Genomic DNA, 22766 nt, shown 5'->3' on the forward strand with positions numbered 1-22766 from the left:
TGGGGAAGGCTGGGTCTGGTTTTAAGCAGTTTCATGTGAATTCATCAGAGAGAACAGGGAGACCTTGTTGTCTTGAGAGCAGCTGTTGTTTCAAAACACCATCCTTCCTGGGCAGCTGGGAAGAGCAGCACTTACATGTGCCACGTAGCTTTACACCTGAAAGCAGGCTTTTTTCTTCTTTGCCAGCAATAGGCCTTTCCTCGTGCAGAAGAGAGCTGTTGGCGTCCCCACCCGAGCCCTTGACGTGTGGTCCCGTTTGCGCACGCACACGTTCGGTGTCTGAGCTGCCTGCAGGCACGCAAGCACTGCTCATGCTGCTGCCGTGCGGATGCACCAGCCTCGGGTCTTGGTGTCTTCCCTGGACCAAAGAAGCCAGAATTAGCACAGATTAGGCAGGAACCAGCCGTGGTTCATGTTCATTTTCATTTTAAAGTAAAACTCCGGGTTGCTGTGTTTTCCTGTGCTGCAGGAGGTCGCGGTGCTGCTCAGAGCAAGGAAATCCCACTGAAATAGCACCCCAGTGCTGGGGACCAGGAGGGGGGACGTGGGGCAAAGCGAGAGATGAGCAATGACTCACTGCGGTGATGGGGAGAAATTTAGATTAAATATCCCTCAACACACTGAGCACCTGTTGGCTGCATCGGCACCTGCACTACTGCTGCTAAAGATGTCCGTCATTACTCCATCAGCACTCCCGATTCTCAGCCAGTTCAGGTATCAGCCAAAGCCGCTGAACAGTGAATACCTTTAATAATTTGCGGCTGTTAATGTATTCAGTTAGGCCAATTACATAAAATTACAGGTCTGCCCTTTTCATTTTACAGATTCTTTTGGTCCTAAGAATGTATAAATATTCAATGAGCCCATTCAGTAAACGCTGTGGGCAGCGTAAAACTCAGAGAGCAAATATTTTTATATTGCTCTAGCTTTGAAGATAATTTCTGAGATGTCCCTGCTATTGCTGGACGGGGACTAGCTTCCCCTGCATGCAAACGGTACTGATCGTCACATAACAAACTGCTAAGTGAATTATGAAATGGCATTTGCACTCCTTGACCATGCCAATGAGTGTAATTTAAATAAATCCATTCGTGAAGGCCTAATTTAGCAGGGACCGTGCAATTTGCAGCCATGTATGGGAAGGCTCTGCTAATCACAGATTGAATCTGGCAGAGTGCTAAGTGCCGCTGAAGTGCTGGAGAGTTAAAATCACTCAGACCTTTCAGGAATCAAGCACTAAATCAGAAAAATACTGATTTCGTATTGCCGCACTCTTGCAGGGGCTGGTGCTAGTACTGGAGGGGGGAACAGGTCCTCGTGTGGTGCATGGCCCTCAGGAAACTGCTTCTGGTCTTTCTCTTGCTTCTGTTTTTCCAGTTGTCAAAGGGAGATGATAATGCTGATTTCTTTTAGAGACCACTTTGAGGTCAATTGAGGAGGAAAGCTTCAGTAAATCTGAGTACAAGTTGAGTGACTTTTGTTTTTGTAGGCTCTCTTCAGTGTTTGTATTAAAAATTCCTAACTTGGAGAATCAGTTGACATTGTAAATTAGCGGAAGACATTCAGGGTAGTTATTTGTGTATTATAAGCCCCAATAAAGAAGTTATTTGTTTACAGTAACCTACAGGAGTCCAAATTGCTGACCGTCCCCCGTTGTGCCATGTGCTGTACGAATGGCAGAAGCCACAGCATCACTGTGAGACAGGTATGTCAATCAAACAAATTCTTGCCTCAGCATCTGCAAGTTAGAAATTCAGCATCTAATCACATCTTCCAGGGAAATAACTCTGGTCTCATGTCCTCTGCCTTTGTGCCTATGGCCAGATAGGTGCATCCCTTCATGATGGCCCTGATAACATCTTCCTAGCAGGAGTTATCATGGGAAAGTAAAAAGCTGCTTTTTTTTTTTTCAAAATGTAGGCAGATTGCAAATGGGAGCGGGACTAAACCACAAAGCAAAACCACCCGATCATTAGACGTCTGCTGAGGCTACGGGACGCCGAGGAGCGGTGCACAACAGCATCCTTGTTCTGGTGGCTTTGAAACCAAACAATGCCTGCGGCCCTGGGCCGGGGATGCCGGCAGCGTCGGGTTTCACCTGGCCTTTGTGCCTGTGGGAGAAAAGCAGCTCAATCTGGACAAAGCCTAATGAAAGTGGTGACCGTGCTGGGCAGCAGTGCAGGATCCCAGCTTGGTTCAGCAAGGCTCCATTTAAGCAGGTGCTTATGTCCCACCAAAACCTTGCTGAGATACTAGACAAGCTCAACACCTGCAAGCCCACGGTCTGTGATCCTGCTTTTATCACCCTCTGCAGCGGTGGAGACCCCGCAGATCTCATTTCAGGATTTTTTTTTTCCTGGTTTACCTTGCAGTCATGGTGGTAAGAATGAGAACTATACCTTTGCCAGCATTTTCCAGCTAGTGTACAAGTTCTCCTTCCCATTCGATTAGGATCCCATTGCCACGTTTGTTATCTTCTGCTTGTTCATTAGCTTGAGATAATTAAAACAACAGAACTAACAAAAAAATTACCTCATTCTGGTTACTGGAGACTTCAAACCTATGGAACAAAATTAGATCCATAGATCATACTGTATAAAAGGTGACCTAAAAAAAAACCCAAAACACCCAGGCTGTCAGTTCTCTGGCATGCCGTTTGTCATCAGCACAGTGTAATTATCATGGACTTTAGTGACACAATAAATATGAGAGCACAGGTGGTATCCATTTTCAGCTGTTTAATTGAAGAAATGAAAGATCCTGTAATACAGAGTCAACACAGAGAATTTGTCAGGCTACACTAAAAACTTCAATAGCCATGACCTTGAGGTCATAAAATTACTCATCAAGAGTAAAATTTTTTATGATACAGAAGTGAAGAGTATTGATTTTATAAAAAATAATTTTATATGCAATATAAATGGACAAAATGGCTCACCCCAGTCTTCTGCAGGGCCTGAAAACCCAGGAGTTCTGTGTGCAAATCAATACAAATAATATCTTAAACCATAAATTTTAATTCATTTATAAAATACAGGCTGCAATTTTTTTTCCTTAGAGCTACCACAAAAAAAAATAAAGAACTAGGGAATGGTTCCTCCAAAGCTTTCTGAAATTTGCTTTGTCTTGCTGGTGTGTTGTGCATTTATAAGTGTAGCAGAATAAGCCTGACTTCAGACTCCTGGGCTGGTGCTTTGTTGGCTTTGTTAAGGCCAGGGACTTGAGACCCGCTAGCAATCCTGCTGAATGCATTTGGTTAGGAAAAAATCTTCCAGGGCCTGCTGTGGAGTAGCACTGCAAGAAAATACAATATTTTTGTTAGAACAGCAAGCAAAAGATGCAATCAGGTGGTTCAAATTAACATTCTACCAGGGAAACCTGGTGTATGTCGGGATGAAGCTGCTGCCCCAGAGGGAGCAGTAATGGTGGGGGACGCGGATAAAGCCTCGCAGATCAGAGGACTCACAAAAGAAAGTGAAACCCAAGCTCTGAACCCTCAGCTCTGGACCTGACGCGGAGGTCGCTGACTGAAGCTGAAGCTGACGGTGCTGGGCTCTGGGTCGAGCACCCTTGCTCAGGTATGTGAAAGCCCCAGGACTCTGAATTTCTGGTGAGTATTTTTTTTTTTTGGTAGCCGTCCTCTGAGCCTCAGGGCCGTGGCCGGTGCCTGCTGCATGGAGCCCTGGCCGCCCTCACACCGCTCCTCCTCACACCTGCGCCGGCCCTTGAAGGAAGGTGGCACGCAGCGAGAGGGCGCAAAGCCCTTTTCCCGCCCGCGGCGCTAGCCGCCATTTTGTCTCCCTGTCCTGAGCACCTCACGCCTTCCTTTCAGGGCGCTCCCTTCCCATCCTGGCTGGTCTGTGTCTCCCCTGAGGCCCCTTGGCAGTAGGTGGGGCTGTGGGAAGGACTCCTGCCTGCCCAGTCTCCAAGCTGACGCTGTCCCTGCCTGCGTGGGACGGCTGCCATGCGTCGCTCGGGCTTGGGCAGGGAAAGAAATGAGGCTGATGATGGGCCCATGCAAGAAAAATCTCTTTGCCGTTTAGAGCCCAGCCTGGCTTTGGGGGTGCAAGCTTGTCTGGTGCCAGACACCGGTTTGGGATGGGGTGGTGGTGCCAAAGGCTTCATACTTTTATTTATTGTGATTTCCATCTTGTCCTTTCTCTCAGAAGAAGGTCTGATCCTGGGTGGTGGTGAGAAAAACTTCCCTCAGCTGTCCTCGGGAGCTCAGCCCCTGCCTCCGAGGGGGTAAGTGAGGGGTGCAATTGCACGCTGCAGCTTCCCCTGTCAGGGCCTGTAGCATTTTAAATCCTACATTGCCCCTCCAATCTTCCTTTGATACATGTGTTCCCGGTGCTGTTTTCTTTAACCTGATTCAGTTGTGGTGTGAGGTATGTCATTTAACAATATTTAACTTCTTCTGAGGCAAGAATATTAACATGCCTTGGAGGTGACTTTCCTACGTAAGTGAACGTGAATTCTTCCATATAATGGGATGGGAATAGGTTTGAGGGCCCCATTGTTCGGTAGGTTTTTGTAAGGCAAGTTTGGGATATCTTTCTGTGAGAGCTTAGTTTGAAATGCTCTTTTAAAGAAATCGCTTTGTTCTCAGATAACTACTTACTTTTTTTAAAGTGTAGGCTGTCTGTTTCTTTTCTAGTATGTTCAACAGATCGTTACACTAATGCCCAATGAAATTGTTAACAATTCTCACACAAGGTGCCAGGTATAAAGACTGTGAAAGCGATTCAAGACTTTTGTTATAAAGTTTTTCCTCTGAAAAATGCCAGCAGTTCTCTCATGTTAAAGGTTACTAAGATTTGGACAAGTTGATGGTTCCTTTTGCAAAAAAAGTAGAATCTGACCACTATTTGCTAAATATCAATAATGTCTTTGAGGGTACCCATGAAATAATAAGAGGCATTCAGACGGGCTAACAAAGTGCCCGTGGCCCGACTTTGGCATCAATAGAGAGGACTTGAGCGCGCAGTAGCTCACAGGAATGGGCAGTAATGCTATGTTGGCAGCCTGAAAATAACTGATTTTTAAAAATTTTATTTTAATAAATTCAAAACTTTTCTACTTTGAGGAAGGAATAAACTCACATTTTGAAGTAGTTTAATATTAAGTCCATAAACCTCAATTAAGGTGGTCTGCAACCCAACACTTTTCTTTCCTCCCATGTAAATGGCCTTTTATATATGAACTGCCTCATTAAATTCAGTTGGACTTCCCAGACAGGAGAAGGAGGGTAAATATTTCTCAGAGGCTGGTGCTAATGGAGTCATTTAATGCTGAATAAATAGAATAAATAAATAAATAAAAATTACAGACCTTTATTTGAGAAGTATAGGTAGAGTAGTTATAGTAAAATTCATAACTTACATCACCAAATACAAACAATAAAGAATTGTCTACTTCAGATGGCTTGAAATGCTTTTTATTGAAGACAAGTGCTATTTAGGTCAAAACATTTGTGTTAAAAAATAACTTGTTATTCTCACTATGAATAGTTTTAAGTGATTTGTTTAGATTTTAAAAAAATCTAAATTAGTTTTCTCAAGTTACAGATAAAGAATGGCTTATTCTAGTTCAACACGGGACTTTGTCGCACTTTCAGATCTGCATCCAAATCTTGCTCGTCCTGTAAGTCTGATAGACATAGTACTTTTGTTCTCAAATGAAATTGTATATGACTGTATTATATTACTGCAAAATTATGTAATTGACGTGTATTTAGATACTAATAGCATTAGTATAATTGTTAGATAAAAATTACCTTACCTTCTTTGTGTATAAACCAGCAAAATGAAAATTGATGCTGCTGTTGTCCGTAGTATCCGGATACCACAACTATAGATATTGACTGGACAATTCAATGTCTGAAAGTATCAGAGGCTTCTTTGTAATGTTTTAAATGGATGCTGAATTAGTAAAGACATGTACAGAGTCAGCATTATGTAGTCACAATACATCTGTAACCTACAATAGTCTTTCACTACAAGCTATGAACGTAAGGCCCAATCCTGCAGCCTTTACTCGTGTGCTCAATCCCTCTGAGCTAAATAACATAGTCCTGAATTATTCAAACAAAACTCTTGTTGGATGGTATGGTGTTTTAACTGGATAAAAATCTCACAATTACATGTCAGACAGGATTGTTTCTGTTTCTTTAGAACAAAAAGCAGGTTTTGCAATTGTCAGTTTCTGAGGAGCTAAGAATTTTGCTTGTGGGAGTACAGGAGAGCAGGATGAACCAAAAAGTAAACTTAACGAACAGCAAAGATTTGTAGTTGGTAGATTCATACAGATGTCTGAGTATGAACTTTTTTTTTTGTTGCCCTGATATGAGTGAGGACCATCATCGCTGGAGTAAGAGCTGAACAGGGGAGTGTGCTGTAAAACTCAGTATTTTTCTCTTTTGGGTTTTAGATGGTTGAATAAAAAATAGGAAGTTGGGGGGGGGGCCCACAGTTTTTCATTCTTTGCTCTCCAAGATTATGTTTTAATATGGGAGGGAGAAGGCTACATTATTCTCTGTATTTCCCGCCCTTCACTGTGTAGCCCACCAGTGATAACGTGTCTTCTAAGTGTTCAGTGCTGCTGGGAGTTGGAGCCTGGGGAACAAAACAGAGAGGCAGCATTTCCACATGGACGCACCGCGGGCTGTGGTGCGGTGTTACAGCCGTACCTCTCCATGCAGCGTAAAGGAGATGCACGTCTACAGGGCTGTATGCACTGTGGAAGTACTGATGTTTGTGAAGAGAGTGAAAACAAGGAGTTCCCCTGTTCCCACAGCTTTTTATTTGGGAGGGGCACAATTTAGCCCCTTTTTCTCATTTATTTTAAACAAATGAAAGAAATCACAGAAAAGGGGTGAACTAGGACAGGGAGTTCTATATGCCCTCACAGCAGTATTGCATATTCTTTCAAACTCCTGGTCTCCAGCAAAGCTAATTTAATTTGTCATTCACAGTTACTCCCAAATACAGTGATCCACTAACTCCATTAAAACCTTTTATTTTACAAATAAAACTAATCTTCAATATTGCAATTAGCAACATATAGTAAAGAAAGTATTGTTACAAAAAAGTAATTCACAAGTATCTCGTGATAGAACGATCAGTATGTGCTTAGGACTTTAAAACAGTTGAGCACACACCATTCAAAGTCATATTTTCTTACGTTGCAGTTTATTTTTTAAAAGTGAAATAGATCAAAGTCTAAGAAACTTGCAATATGTTAATGCTGGAGCCTCATGATTTGGTTGAGCGGCCTTAAGCAATGCTCTGCCAAAAAAGGCAGTATGGCCCGCTTCCTCGTTGCAGGCGTGTTCCGCTCCTCCTCTTTTGGTGAAACTAGTGCTTGTGTAGTTGCACAATAAACTGATCAAGGAAATGTTCTCTGGAAGTTTTTCTACCCTTCCCCCCCCCCCCCAACAGTTTCCAGCCAGATCGCTTTCTCCTGCCAGCTTGCTGTGCAGGCTTAGTGCTCATACGAGAGAGGTGAATATATTTGCAGCAGGGACAGGGGGGATCTCTTTTGGAAACTGCAGATTTACATCAGCTTAATTCATGTGAAGAGTCATCCTAAATGTCAGTTCTTTTGACTGGTGGTGAGATACAGGGTATGTTGCGCTCTGATTTAATTGAAATGTTTTTTGGTTTTTTTTTAAAGAAACAAAACCAAAAATAGAAAAATGAAATCCTAATCTAAATCACTACATGTTGTGGACAGATAGAAAGTATTCTGTTAGAAAGATTGGAAGAACTAGGATATTACACTGTTGTACACATACGTCCTCTTAATGAGTTCGTTTCCATCACTGTAGGATAAGGCAGTTACCTTGCTCCATCTAGTGATTCAAAGTAAACTGGGAACATGAGATCTAATTTTTGAGCACGTGTCAATATTGTTACAGCGAAGTCAGCCAGGTTGCACTGCTTTGTGAATAGGTGCAAAATTCAGCCTGTGTGGATTAGTAAATTGCTACACTGCCCCTTGCTAGCTGACTGCTGGGGTTCCCTGCTGGAACGAGAAAGGCAGGCAGCACTGCAAGTGAGTGCACGGGTGAAGTGGGAGAGATGTGGCACGCTTCATGTTTTGAAGGACCCTTGCGGTATTGCGATGTCAGTCTCTCCTTCCAGTCCTTGTTACCATACCAGCTTTCATCGCGTACCTCTTAAATCCCAAACTAGCACTGCAATACTCTTCTCTCACACTGAAGAGGACCTTTTTTTTTTAAAAAAAAAAGACACCAAACAGCTCTATATTATTAATATATATATTTTATATTTATATCTTTCTTCCTGTGTGTGTTTGCTCCTAGTAGTTTTGTTTGACAATTGAGACTGAGGTGCTTTTGCATAATAAATAAAGGTTTAGCAAAGCAGAATAAGATTGATTTCATTTTGAATCATCAAAAAAGTTCATTGCCTAACCTCCCTTTGTAGTCGGCTGAGAGACAGACAGCAAGAAAGAGGCACCTGTACAAATTTATGTTCCTTAGATGAGGATAGGATGAATAGCCCTCCCTGTGGATGTACACGTGTGTATCTTGGTGTTGACAGCAGGGGAAACCTTGGACGCTTAACTGTAAAATAAATCCTGTCCAGACTTTTCACGGTGCATTTAAGGAGATCTGAGACCTGTGCAAAGAGCGTGAAACAACAATATTGCTGCCTACCTGAGGAGAGATTGCTGTAGAACAGCCAAAATCGTGAATGCTTCGGGTGAACTTTTGTCCTCCCATTGTCTTTACAAACAGAAACAGATGTATTTCTTTTAATATTTTTATTAGTCACTCTTTTTCTTAAAGCAAAATTGTATGTTTATGTTTTAGTCTTTAGTTCATATGGTACTGTGGAATAAATAGATTAAAATGATTACCAGTCAGAAATATGTTTATCATCATCAGTAGAGTACAAGTCCATGAAATCTAATTCATCATATACATCTGTGTTTAATACTTGTATTCCATAATCTTTTTATTTTTTAGAATGTAATCGGTGTGGTTATTGGGAAAACAGATGTCAGAGGCTTTCCAGACAGAAAAAGTACAGTCCCTTTTAACTGTTTTTACTTCATTTTCTTATACGGTATAATTTGGCATATATGACTGAAATCAGTATTTAAATGATAAACAGACTTCTTAGTGTAAAATGTATAGAATAAAAATGCGCAAAAAAAAAATTGTGTGTGTTTGAGAACCAAGATGAAAGAGCAGCATTAGTTTGGCTAAACCTTATCAATTAGAATTTGTTTGGAAAAACTCCGTTATGGAAGTGTTTCAGGGTCTGAAGAAGACGGTACCAGTATGAACTCACTATTACATAAATACTGCTGGAATTGATCTGGTCCCTTCATATTCGTTCTCTCTTAAAACAGAAACATTAAGGAGGTGTCTTGAGGAGTGAAACAAGTAATTGCTGGTCTGAGTAGCACCAGCTTCATCTACTCCTAAAAAAAAAATGGGAATGATACGTTGTTAATACAGCATTAGTTGGAAATTGAAATAGCATATCTACAGCTTAGGGTTGATACAGACACTGTTAGGAAGCACCTCCAGTCCTAGAGAGCCACTCCAGCGCTGTGTGAAGGGCCCAGCTATTCTGTGGCATTGTCATCATGCTGAACTGCTCTCGTGGTGAATTTTTAGAAGGAAGTCGTCGTCATCACCAGAAGCAATTCTACATAGTCTGAAAATGTGGTGTTCATATTTACGCCTCCATGGAACTACAGTCAGATCATGCTTACTCTATGCAGATCACTATTCAGTTTTCATTGATAATTTAAAAATAACATGTTGTGTAACGCTGTATGATCCATGGAAAGCTTTGTTAATTAGCTGTAAGAGAAAAGAGAGTGTGGTGTTTCAGAGACTGATACCCTCTTGACCGTGAACTTTCCATAGAGCTGGAAACGCTTCGCTTTATTCAGTTAAACCCCTTGGTACTATCCGGACAGTGATACTGCCTGTGGTCTGCAGCCTTGTGTGTCATTGCAGTGGTCTCGTACATGGGCACAGCCATCTAAAGACAACCTACTACCAAATTTGGGCTAGTACATATGCTCGTTCATAGCGTTGCTTCATGTGTTAGCCCTGTTTATGTGTTTGTCCATGCCTTGAATGTAGCATCGTGCGGTGCTTTTATTTCTCTTGCATTAGATCTCTAAGTTTATATGGTGCTGGCTAAAGTTAAGTGATACGTGTACGTGGATGGGATGGTACAGGTACAACTACGGCGTGAGCTGGAGCCATCCTCATTCACCAACACCAGTGAGTTTACGGAACAGTCTGCTGACCTCTAGTGGTACTCCCCAGATTGCGGGTAGTAAATTCATGACAAAATCTAGGAAAGCCTGGAAATAATAGTTTTTATACATATATTCTAGATTGAAATCAAGCTGTGCTAATGAATTGTGATAGTGCTGTTTATTTTTACAGACATTGGGTCCGAACGATACACCTTCAGTTTTACTATTCGTGATTCACCAACTTATTTTATAAATGTAAATTCTTGGGGCAGAGAAGACTATATTAGATCACTTTCAGAGAGTTTTAGAGTTGGTGACTGTGGTAAGTTGGAGTTTATTCTTAACATGTTTCTGTTTGAATGTGTTTTTTTCCTAGTAAATCAGTGTTATGTGTTTGTGGTTTTGCTATGTTTTTCTCTGAGGACTCAGAAAACAGTCTAATTGGAAACAAATTGTTCAGTTATGTTAAGTATAAAGAAGAAAGGAATAAGATTTCAAGGATTTAAATTCAAAACCAGTAAATATGTCAACAAAAAGACTAGATACAAATCCACTGAATACAGCCACCCAGAACTTATCTATAGTTAATTGGTCTAAATTCTTCCATTATATTCAGTTCTTATAAATTACAAAAAATAAACTCTGTAAAGTAGTTCGGCGTTTGTCTTCATTTAGTTATAGATATGACTATGACTGTTCGTAAAAACACAACAAAAATCTTGTATTTATTTACAGGCTGTGCTTTTATCTTGTTAAGTTAATAGAAAGACTTTGCTGCCCATGATTGCTAGATCAGAGTGTTTGGATAAAATTTGGGACTATGAAGAGTATACACATGAGAACTCAGTGCCATTTTGTTTCCATTAAATGCCTTGAGGACTCCTGTGGGACTTTGGCTATAATGTGAGCTGTCTGGACAGATATGGTGTTCCGTATGAAAACATTTAGCAGTAGTTACTGCGCGTATCTTTTCCTTTCCATATCAACCTTGAAAGCAACCATTTTTAAAAGCCACTTCTCTTTACATGTATCTATATTCAGTTTTCTAACATTACTTATCAATGTTTTATTTTAGTTACAATTGAAAATCCTTTAGTTCAGTCAAAGGAAGCAGAGAGGGAAGAAAAATTCAACCCTGTAACTCCTAGGTAAATTTAAAGCATAGACTCGTAGTTCTTTCTAGAAATATCAAAGTTAATGCTTGCTTTAGCTGCCAGCCAATTGCAGCAGCATGCACTTGGTGGAAGTATTTGGGGTTAGTCTTCTCATGCAGCTGTACCTTCCTCCCTGTGTTCAACCACGTATGGTCAAACGATCTCAAAAAAGAATATATTTCTCAGTGTGTGGTCTTTGGAGTTTTGTCATGAAGTAACAATGCTCTTTGTAACTAAACAGAGTAAATTTCATTCTTTGGGTAAAGTCTACTAAAATTATTTGAAATTGATTTGATTTTGCCAAAGTGTTTTATCAGACATAACTGGTTTATAGACAGTATATCCTTACCAAAATCCATTCACGTGACATGTTTACCTCGAAGGTATTTTAATACACTGTGATGCTATTTGTTGCTTATTTGGTAAGGCATCGTCATTCCTTTTGTATCATGCAATGTATATATGTTGTCTTTCAGTGTATTCTCTAAAATTGGAACAATTTGAACCGGTGTATGCAACTAACATTGCAAGCTGTAATTCAGATATGTTTTAACTTATCTTAGATATCTAAGATGTAGATGTTAGATAGACTAATACACCGGTTCTTTAACTAGGGTTTCTTCCCTAATCTGTCATATTCTAATATTTTTAATCATATGGCAGTCGTAAGAATATTGCATATATGCACATTAAATTGGCAAGTTAGAAGTTTTATGTTCTTGCTTACTGATCATCTCTAAGCTTTGTAGGAAATGTATAGCTGTAGTAGTTACACTCACTTTCTGGCTAAGCAGAAAGAAGTAAAAGAATAAATGTCAGGTAGAAACTTCACTGAAGAAAAAAGCTCCTCTCTAAATCTATAGATTTCATAAGCATTTGTAAAATATATTTATCCAGAATATATTGAATATATCTTATTTCCACTGGCTAGCAGTGCATTATTAATATTACTGAGGTCACTGGGCTATTACTTTTGAAAGCACCTTACCAAAGCCAGTCTGACTGCAGTAGTGTCTTATTATGTCATGATGCCAAAACCTCTCAATTACCTGGATTTACAGACATTTCAGAATTTATTTTATTTTTAGTGATTGATAAGGGCTGAAAGCCTTACAAATATGTATTGTGCATTGCTAGCAATCCGTGCTGGCTTTTCAATTCTAAATAAGTATAAAGTACACAATAATAAGTCTTCCGTAAGAGGAAAGTACATAATTTTTTAAAAATAATTTTAGAACAAAATAATTCCAACTTTTCCGTATCTTTAGGGAAAACAATAAAGGAATAAATCAGCAGTTATTTTCTCACGTGAATTGAATTAACATTTTACACTGTTAATATATTGGTGAGTGAAATGTTGATCGATGTGTTTTGTTTTGTGCATGCTATCTAGTTGCTACAAATTATTGCTCAGTGAAAATCATTCAGTGGTCAAAACGTCTTCATGCTATGAAGTGGACACCAAACTACTTTCTCTGTTGCATCTGCCTGTCAAGGACCCTCAGGACTATTATTCACTGGGTGATATCATTGCAAATGGACAAAGCCTCGATGGAAGAATCCTTAATGTGCTTGCAGCTGTAATGTCAGTAAGTTAAGGAGCCGCGACAGGGTAGTGTTTCTCTACGGTACCGTGGGTAACTTAATTGACTTAAGTGCGAATATGGATTTTGGGACTCATAGCGGACAGGAATCACTGGTTATGTTTGTTTGTTTGTTTAGGTTGGCAGTCACTTCAGCTGAGTTACGATAACCATACAAGCTACTTGATGAGACTTTTATCAACAACTTGAGGGGGGACATTAAGGGAATGGAAATGACCTACATCGGTTGTCTTTTTGAAATCATGCATGTGCAAGCAGTAGATAACTTGAAATTTGTAAACCGCAGATTTTTATAAAATAAAATGTGTCCCTTTATCTTGAAGTAAAATTACTGTTGTTAAACTTTTAGTGGTGTACATGGGTTGGTTTTTTTTAGTGGTCTACAGGTTTTTTTTCCCCCTTTTTTAACTCTTTTATTTTCTAGGTTATCACTTTTATACTCCTAAACACTTAGTAGAGGGAAAGTGACTGCTTCTCTTTCTTCTTAAAGGTTGGGGAGCCAAAGTATTTTATGACTTCAGACAAAAGAAAAGGTCAGAGGTGTGAAGTAAAGCTGTATGATGAAACAGAGATGTCTTTTCCAATAGTATGGTAAAAAGTTTTTTAATTCATTGAAATACACAAATTAATGCAAGAGTAGGTAAAGAAATTAACTATAATACATACCGTTATAGCACTGTCTTTTAATTTAACTGTGTTGTCATTTGGGTGGCAACTGTGATGAGGCAGCAATGTACACTGAACAGAGTCTTAAAAAAAGAGATTCATTAGAGTGACCTTACACATATCATCTAGTTTTATGACTTGCTGACAGACTGCTAGCTCATGAATGGCAAAATGAAGCTTAGTTCCAAATAGTTACATTTTTTAATGTGGAAATTTGAACTAATTCAGGAAATGGCATTTAAAAAACAGCTGCAAAGGCAGTACATTTCTTCCACAAACTGGGGGGGGGGGGGGAAGAGGAGCACGCTTCATTTTTAAAGCCGAGCAGAATTAACAAGTAGAATGGAAATAGGTTGAAATAGTTTTTAAACGTTTAAAATAGCACAGAAACATTTTGATACTACTTTGGCCATATTTTCAAACTGTGTCCCATTTACAAACATGACTACGTCCATACCATTTATGCATGTAAATAGGGATTTGTTTACACAGGAACTTTTGCATTTTGCCCATAGTTTGTTCAGTAAACTCGTGGCTTATCTACGTGCAAGGGTACATGGGTATTTGTTTGCACTGGGTTTGCTGTCCGTTGGTTGAAATGACCTTTGTTCCCTAGATAGAAGTAGCAAGATAGCATTGCACTCCGTGTCTGAGCTGGAAACTGTATTATCATTTAGTGTAATGTTTAACACAGATAATATATACACACAAACACTAATAAGCATCTATGATGTGAAGTTTTCTAGCCCTTGAGCTGCCACCAATGCTACTTTGCAGCGGCAGCTCCGATACTCTTGTTTCAGTGCTGGTACATAGTGATACAGAGCTGTATACTTCAGGAGTCCTCAGAAGCAGAGACTAGTGGTGCTACTGTGGTTACCCTAAACGGTGCCTTTTGCACTTGCATGGAGCCGTAGGTAGAGGCAAAGGTTCAGGAAATCCTTGAGCAACAGCATTGTAGTGAAGATATTTCAGAGGCCATCAGTGGAGAGGTGGCTGAGCAATGCTAGATGAAAAGTAAATATCTTAAATCTTTTTCCAAGGATTAAGAAAAATAAACACCAGAACAAAACGGGGCTTTGGCAGTATTCTTGCCATCCAAACTTACGAGGAACGGAACAAGATTATAATTTTTGAGGGATACCTAGTCTCATCATCCACACTTAGAAGGATTCCAGTATTGGAAAGCCGGCCGAACATCTGGCCTAGTGATGTGAGCAATCAACTCGTTCCCACAGAAAAGGCTCAGCTGAGAAGCAGTTATTTTAAACTGTGATTTGCTTTAGTTAGAAATTACTTTTGTCAAAGCTCTGAAATACACACAGTATTTTTCCAGGTATATTCTGCATTGTATCGTTTTGAACTATCTAATAGCCCTTTATTTTATCCTGTTTGGCATGGGATAAAATAGGGACTGTATTAGATCGTACATAAAGCATCCTGGCTGGCTGCAAACTAGATGCCTGTGGATATACGTGGCATTTCATTTGCATGTGCATGTAACAAAGGAGTTGTGTCCCCTTTGACCAATTTAATTATAACTATATTATTTAGTAATTTAGTACTAAACTGTTTGAGTGCTGTTTCAAAAATGTTTGATACATTAACTTTTTTTAATTTAGTTGGGATAATGAATCTATCCAGCTTGCACAGAGTTGGATCCCACGAGAAACAGGTATAATAGTCTGGGTTTTATGTTTTTACTGTAGTTCTTAACATGATACTTATTCTACAGTAACAGATTTTTTTTTTGTGCACAGTAATATTTGCATCAGATGTGAGAATAAATTTTGACAAATTTAGGAACTGTATGACTGCAACTGTGATATCAAAAACCATCATTACGACTAACCCAGGTAAGAGCTGCTGTTGAAGTATTGCTTTGGCCTTAGTAATCATTATAGACTAGAATGCATGAGTGAATCTATTGGACGTCTGATTTCTTCTGCCTGCTTGCCTCAGAAAGCTCCCTGCTTCTTGTCTGTTACGTAGGGACCAATGCTTTTGCCTTCCACCCTTTTATCTTTTTTTTAATTTAATTTTATTTTTTTTTATTTTATCCAAGCAGCCTTCATATATTCCATGTAGGACTAACAGTTAAAGTAAAAAAGAGAAAAGCATCTCTTGGCTAATTCCAAGAGACAACGTGTTGGTGCTACCAGAATAAAAAGTTGTAAAATATAATTATGTTGTTATTTTTACATGCTACATATATTAATAACTTCTAAAAATACATTTTCAAGAAACAGCAGAAGCAAATGTTCTCTTCAGCTTCATAAAAGAATGTGCACAATCAGGAGCTTTGCATGATAAAATGGAGGAGCAGTCAAAAGAATCCATTAACTGTAAGCATGGATCCAAACTCTTTGATTTTATTTAACTATATAGTGTAGTTTCACAGTGCAGTTGAAATTTCAAGTTCTTGCTCTCTGTGTCCATAGAAACAAAACTAAGGTATAGCTTGGCTGAATACTTAAAGTCTGGAGTCTTGTTACTGGGGCCATCCCTTATAATATCAGTTATGTATCTTCGGGGCTGGTGACTATGCTAACTTGCAGCCTGTCTGGCATGTTCTTTCTGTCATGAATAAGTATGAAAAATGGAGAGGGAAAGCTTTTGTCAAAAACTTGTTTTGGGGGGTACAAAGATTAAATATTAGATATCTTCCTCATTTGACTCCCCTCTTGTTTTATTTTTTGCCCCCCAAATGATAAGCCTGCTTCAAAAGGAAGGTGTGTGGGGCTTTTCTGGTGCTGTAGATCAAATCCTCTCCTTTTTATCACCTTAAGATCCTTTTTTGTTGTTGCTTTTCTGTGTTGTTTCTTTCTCAGACGCACTTAACATGTCTTTTAAACTTTTAGTGGAGACTATAGTTGACGTTTATACTGTGGAACAGCTGAAAGAAAAAGCTTTACAGAGCGATGGGAAACTTGAACCAGTCTACGGCATTATTTATGGCTACATTTCTACACTGGACATTGATGATAATGCATCTAAATTTATTCGCAACAGATGGTAAGCAACTGCCTGTTTTAAATTTGTATTTAAAAGTGCTTATCCTTCTTCCCCTGACCCAAATTAGATGGAACAATATTTTAGTCCAGTTCTGGACAAGAACTAAAACTCCTCTGGAGGACACCATGTGAATTTCTGTTGTGTAGACTTCCAGAAGTAGCAAGGAAGAGGAGTTGCCTTTATGAAGGACTTGCTCTTTCTGGTCCCAGAGGAGCGAAGAAGAAAGAGGCCATTTTGTCTCAGACAGACTTAAGAGTTTGGAAGATGAAGATTTTTTTTTTTTAAAGAGGAAAAGTCTCTTGGGAAATCTGTCTAGAAAACAGTTTCAAACAAGGAGGAATTGCATATATACATTAATTATCTTCTTATGTTTCAGTTCAACATGCCGTTTTCTGGTGAATGAAATGTCAAACACATGCACTTTCTGCAGTGACACCCCTTCAGATTCAAAGCCAACTTTTGCAAGCTTTGACATACTCGTTGATCTGACAGATCACACAGGCACTCTTTGTTCTTGTTACCTGTCTGACTGTGTAGCTGAGGAAACATTAGGCTGCACAGTAAGTAGAAATGAATTAGGTTGTTCTTATTTGATCCGAGCTGTGAAGCCTGATGAAAATTACAAATATATGTAAATGTTCTTCATATATATGTGTGTGTGCGCGTGTGTACACTGGTTAAAAAAATTGCATGTGGATATACACATACACACACACTTGGCTTTTTAACAAGTCAAAAGTTAGAAGTCAGTAGCTGCTAGTAAGAAGAAACATGTTAAATGTAAGAGTGAATACCCTATTCAGAATACCGCTCTATTTTAATTAATTTACACTTTTCTGAGAACATGGTTGGAATTCCCTAATTTTGATTCTCAAGCACCCTGCAATTTATTCTGATTAATCTGACTGTCTTGGTACATATATTACACCAAACACTATGTTAAAAGAGGGAAAATACACCTTAGAAATGCACAAAAAAAATGCAGAAGATGCTCTTATCATCATCATTTTGTTGTGGAGATGTTGTTATAACCACATGCTGAAGAAGTGTTCTGTTATGTCCTGTTATTAACAGGTCCATGAGTTCCTTACTCTAACAGAAGACAAGAAGACTGCATTGAAATGGCAACTTCTTTTGGAACGAAGCAAGATTTATTTTAAAGTTAGTATTTAATGTTAATTTAAAACCGGCTGTTTCCCATTCGGTATGTTTAGTACTGAAAAATTTCATGTCAGTTCTGCTGAACTTTTTAAAATAAGGATTAGTTTTTGTACATATTCTGAATATTCCAAGTAAATAGTCTTTGTCATAATTTCAACATTAGGGGATGTACCTGCAGGATCAGCTATACGGGCCTCCTTCAGGCAAACTATGAAAGACACAAACTGCTCTCAGCCAATACCAATTAAGGAGCTGATATTTCAAAAGCATGTATAGGTGATTTAGTCACTGACTTCTATGGCTGTACGTTTATAATGAATAAAGTTAACACTATCAGTTTGCAAGAATAAGGCCCAGTCAGTATCTGTAATAGATTGTATGGTATACGGGGTTACCTAAGTATACTTCTTAGTTACCTGTATTTTTGGAAATAATGTGATTAGGTATGTCTAAAATCTGCAATTGTCCTTAAAGCAACAACAATATTAGATTCACACACCTGAAGCAATTGCTAAAAGATCGGCTATTGCTTGCAATATTCTTTACTTTTTTAGTTGCATGCTCTACACTGGACTGGATTCCTTTCTCATAGAACTGCCTGTTCTAGGACAACTCTAAACTGACTCCCATTTTTAAACTTGCCCTTCTTAGTAAAACTGCTCTTACTCTCCCACTTCCCCCATCCTCTGCCTCTATTTCCAGGAAAAAATGAAAGTGTTTTACTTCAGTAGTGGCAGGTATATAGCATAAAATGTGTGTACTCATGTATAAAATAATATAAAATATGTATAACCAAATCTGTCAATTAAACATGCTGTGTGATATTTGAAAATAATATATTTCAAAGTGCTATACAGCAGTAAAAACAAAGACCCTTAATTATTTTTACAGGTTACTTTGTCACCCAGTTGGAGAACCGGACTGAAAGTGAATGTTCTTTCATGCAAACTGGCAGACCCTATAGAGGCCAGCCAGGGCTTGTTGGGAAAAGAGGTTGGAAATAAGAGATTACACTATATGGCTTGATAACAGCTAGGAAAAAGACTATTTCCTTCACTGTATTAATAGAGGTAGAATGCTGTCGTCATCATATTTTGCTAAGTATGTTCTGATGGTAAAGAAGGGATATGCATTACTAATCCCTGTAAGTGGGCTTCTGTGTTGATCTTTTTCAGGTGGTTGTACTTTAAAAAGCGTACTAGGGCCTCAGCTTAAGAAAAGTCAGTTCTTCCCCCCTTACAAGGGGGATGGAAGCCTTCTTCACTCAGTTTAGAATATATTTTAAAAAATCAGAAATAACAAATAGTACAAGACAGATCTGTTGAGCTTCTGTGTTTAACTGCCTTGCTACTTCCGTGCTACTTTTGTGTTAGTTCAAAAAATAAAGACCCGCTTTGAAATACTGCCTGGGTTTGTGGTGTATGTTGGCGAGTCCAAACACGGAACTTCTGGCAACTGCAGGGGCTTGGAAATGGCCACGACGTTTGCAAGGCTGCTTCTCTTTAGGGCAGACTAAGTCTTATTAGAGCAATCAATTACCAGGGACCTCTGACAACCGAACAGTCGAGCTAAGACTAAGTGGCAGAGAAGGACGGACTCTTCTTCACCAAGATAGTTGTTGTTAGCTGAACATAAAGAACCTAGGGATGTACGTTTTGCCCTTCTCCATGTATTTTTTCCTATTTTTTAATCTATTTCTGTCCTTAGCTTCCCCTGCAGCTGGTGTATTTGCTACATTCACCAGCCCTCACCTTCTGAGCGTATCGGGAGTCGGCCTATTTCAAATGGTGGGAAGACGCTGCGGCCCTTCTCTTGCAAAGTGTTTGTTAGGCTAGAACGCCTTGATGAACTCCCATCACCCCTGGTTCACTACCTACCTGTTAAAGCAACGTGGCAGAGAGAAAACAACTACAGAAACAGTGAATTTTGACAAGCAATACTCCCAGATTTCATCCCCCTACTCATGTGAGCGGGAACAAGGGACTAAACGCACAAAAAAATGTTGCCAGTGTTGGGTCACTGCGTCTCTCCTGTTGCAGCAATAAACAACTTCAGAGTATTAGCTGTTATGGCTGGAAAACATTGAAGTGAATGTTTCCATTAATTTTAATCACAACTCGGCTCAGCAATCAATACACAGTGCTCAAGGCCAAACTACTAATGATGCATTGTCGCTGTTGCCATAGGCAGTAATGTTTGACAGGCACGAAGAAATGGAAAGAGTACAGAAAGTGAATTTAACCCTTCCTCTTTCCGAATTATTCACCCTAACTTCCCTGCGCAGCCCAGCTCCGTTGCCCTGACGTCTCTGCGTGGCCCAGCTCCTCGAGCTGCAATGAATTCAGAGCTCAGCTTCCCCGCGGACGGAGACAGGCTTAAACCAAGGGGCGTTTTGACTTCTATGAGCGAGGGGCTGGTCCTGTTCAGATGTAATGGCTGAATGTTTCAGTTGGCCTCGGTTCCTTAGGCTTCCTTTAGATGAAATCTGAATTATGTCCTTGGGCCTCATCATACAAAGAACTTTTTACATGTGCTTTAAGCCACTGGCTTAAGTCAAAATACGGTGAACTGCGTGCACGTTTGCAGGGTCCGTACCCAGTGCAGGTGGTGTACGGGTACGCGCTGGCGTGCTACAGATGCAGATGTGCAGCTGGAGAAGCAAGTTGATGGACAAATTCCTGGTTTTCTTCTGCAACACGTTCTGCTTTCTTTTTGCCATGTGATTTGCAGTATCCTGGACCGTGCTGCTCTTTCACAGAGGTGCTTGTCTTTGGGCTGCAGTAATTTTCTCTGCAAGCCTCTCCAAATGCACTTTTAGAAACAAAGTGGTTATTAAGATCTGGCTCCAATAAATGGAAGCATTTAACTTTGGTGCTTGCACGTATGTGAAAAAATAATCCATCTGTTTTTGTTAGAAATTAGTCAGTTCTGTGCAACCTTTGAAAATGGTAAGTTTTGATGTTTGCGGGGGGAGGGTTTTAATTATATTTTACAACTTTTTCACTCCGTTGAATTGAAAGAGAACTCGCTGTCATGCAAACTGGTAGAGTGTGTTAGATCAGTTGGAGTTTGGAAACAGGAAAAGTTACACAGCATGGCTTTTTAACAGCTGGAAATATTTAAAAACTCCAACTGTCGCACTGTGTTGTGTAAGTAATGGTAATTGTTGCAGTTAGATTTTTATTAAAAATATATTTGAATCAGTAAAAGTAAAGACAAGTTTGCTGGTGATCTTTACCGAGGAGCTTCTTTATTCTTGATCTTTTGTATTATTTTACTTTTAGAAGCATATTTAAATCTCAGTTTAGGAAAAAAAATCCGCCAAGCATCTGGCACGCTTCCTGCTGCATTACACCCCTTGGAGTGGGAGGGAAAGCAACCCTCATTTAATTTGTACAGTCGAAAAATGCACGGAGGAATCGTGAAACTAATCTAAAAAGCAAACATCTTTTTATTGTAGAATACCCCAAGGAGAGAAATTCTTTCTGAAGCTGTAATTCTGGATTTACTGTTACACATACATCTTTGATTTTACATAGCATAGGTGAGCTTTAGCGCCTACATCACCATTTTAATGGTTTAATTTATAATTTTTATTTTAAGGCAATACATCGGCAAAGCTCAAAGCATCAGCAGAACAGAAGAGCACACGCAGTGACAGCCGTCCCAGCTCCCCTCCCCAGCTGTCGGGCACGCTGTCTCCACCAACAGTTCCGAGGTATGGTTTGGGTATCAACCATCTGCCCCGAGCTGGGTTGGACTCCAGGTTCACAGCCTCAGAGGAGGCTGAAGCCTCCGTGGAAACGGGGCTGTTTTAGTCAAATGCCTTTCGAGCTCATGGGTTACATGTCTTTGATGCGTGACAGTCCATTAGACGCTTGGGCCATGTAAGTGTTTAACGTACAGGACGGCTTGTATGTCTCTTTGTTCACCAGATGTTCCCAAAAGAGCCTCTTCCTACGCAGGCAGGGTCCCAGCCCAGCTCCCGGTTAGGATCCACGCGTTTGCTGTGCCACCTTAAACCGCATGGAGAGGATGTCGCTTATCCCAGCCTCTATCTCATCGTTGACCTGCACTGACCCAACTCCTTTGGGAGACCCCGTCAGAATCAAGTCCCCTTCTTCCAGGGTGAATATTTCGCTGATGTAGCTGATCAGGTAAGGGATGGAGAAGATCATCGAGGAGGTCTCCCCCTCCTGCCTCAGCTTTCCATTCACCCTGAGCCAGATCTTCAGCTTGTGAGGGTCTGGGATCTTCTCCTTGGGCACAAAGTCACTGACCGGGCATGACGAACTGAAGCCCTTGGCCAAGGTCCAGGGCAGACCCTTCTTCTTGCACTCCTCCTGGGTGTCCCTGGCCGTCATGTCCAAGCACAGGGCATAGCCCGCCACGTGCTCCATGGCAGCCTCCTGGGACACGGCCTGGGCTCTCTTCCCGATCACCACCCCCAGCTCCACTTCGTGGTGCAGGTTGTTGCAGTAGTAGGGCCGGAGGATGGGCGAGCCTTCGCGCACGTAGGCCGAGGAGGGCTTGAGGAAGAAGAGGGGCTCCCGGGGCGGCGCGCTCCCCATCTCCTTGGCGTGCTCGGCGTAGTTGCGCCCCACGCAGACGATGTTCCTGCCCCACTCCCAGAAGCGGGAGAGGGGTCTGGAGGAGGCCATGGCCGCGGCGGGTCTCCTTCCCCGGGGACCGCGGCCGCCCTTGGGGCGTCCTTGCCGGGCCCGGAGCCGCGCCGCCGCCGCCTCTCCTCCGCCCCGCTCTCCTTCCTGCCCGCCTGCCTGCTCCCTGCCCGCAGCGGATTGCCCAGGGCAGCCGCCTGCCCCCCGCCTCCTTACCCGGGTTAGCAAATCGCCCGGCCCGGGCGTGCCGAGAGCAGCGGGGGGGGGGGGGGGGAAAGAAGGGGCCGGGCGGG

At 40.8% G+C, this 22766-nt stretch overlaps 2 protein-coding genes across 2 annotated transcripts; one reads left to right on the forward strand and one right to left on the reverse strand.

Annotated features, from left to right (window-relative positions):
- Positions 1–5574: 5574 nt before the first annotated feature.
- On the forward strand, positions 5575–18880 carry MEIOB (meiosis specific with OB-fold). The gene is made up of 13 exons (XM_076351274.1): positions 5575–5643; positions 8996–9053; positions 10445–10576; positions 11330–11402; positions 12802–12997; positions 13503–13603; positions 15301–15353; positions 15439–15534; positions 15922–16023; positions 16540–16693; positions 17070–17253; positions 17768–17854; positions 18746–18880. Exons 1-13 carry the CDS (start codon positions 5575–5577, stop codon positions 18878–18880), a joined length of 1440 nt encoding a protein of 479 aa, XP_076207389.1.
- Positions 18881–21282: 2402 nt separating this feature from the next.
- On the reverse strand, positions 21283–22714 carry FAHD1 (fumarylacetoacetate hydrolase domain containing 1). Its single transcript, XM_076351351.1, has one exon. It carries the CDS (start codon positions 22513–22515, stop codon positions 21844–21846), a length of 672 nt encoding a protein of 223 aa, XP_076207466.1. The 5' UTR covers positions 22516–22714; the 3' UTR covers positions 21283–21843.
- Positions 22715–22766: the final 52 nt, after the last annotated feature.

This window comes from Aptenodytes patagonicus, chromosome 13, assembly GCF_965638725.1.
Source record: "Aptenodytes patagonicus chromosome 13, bAptPat1.pri.cur, whole genome shotgun sequence".
Lineage (NCBI taxonomy): Eukaryota > Metazoa > Chordata > Aves > Sphenisciformes > Spheniscidae > Aptenodytes > Aptenodytes patagonicus.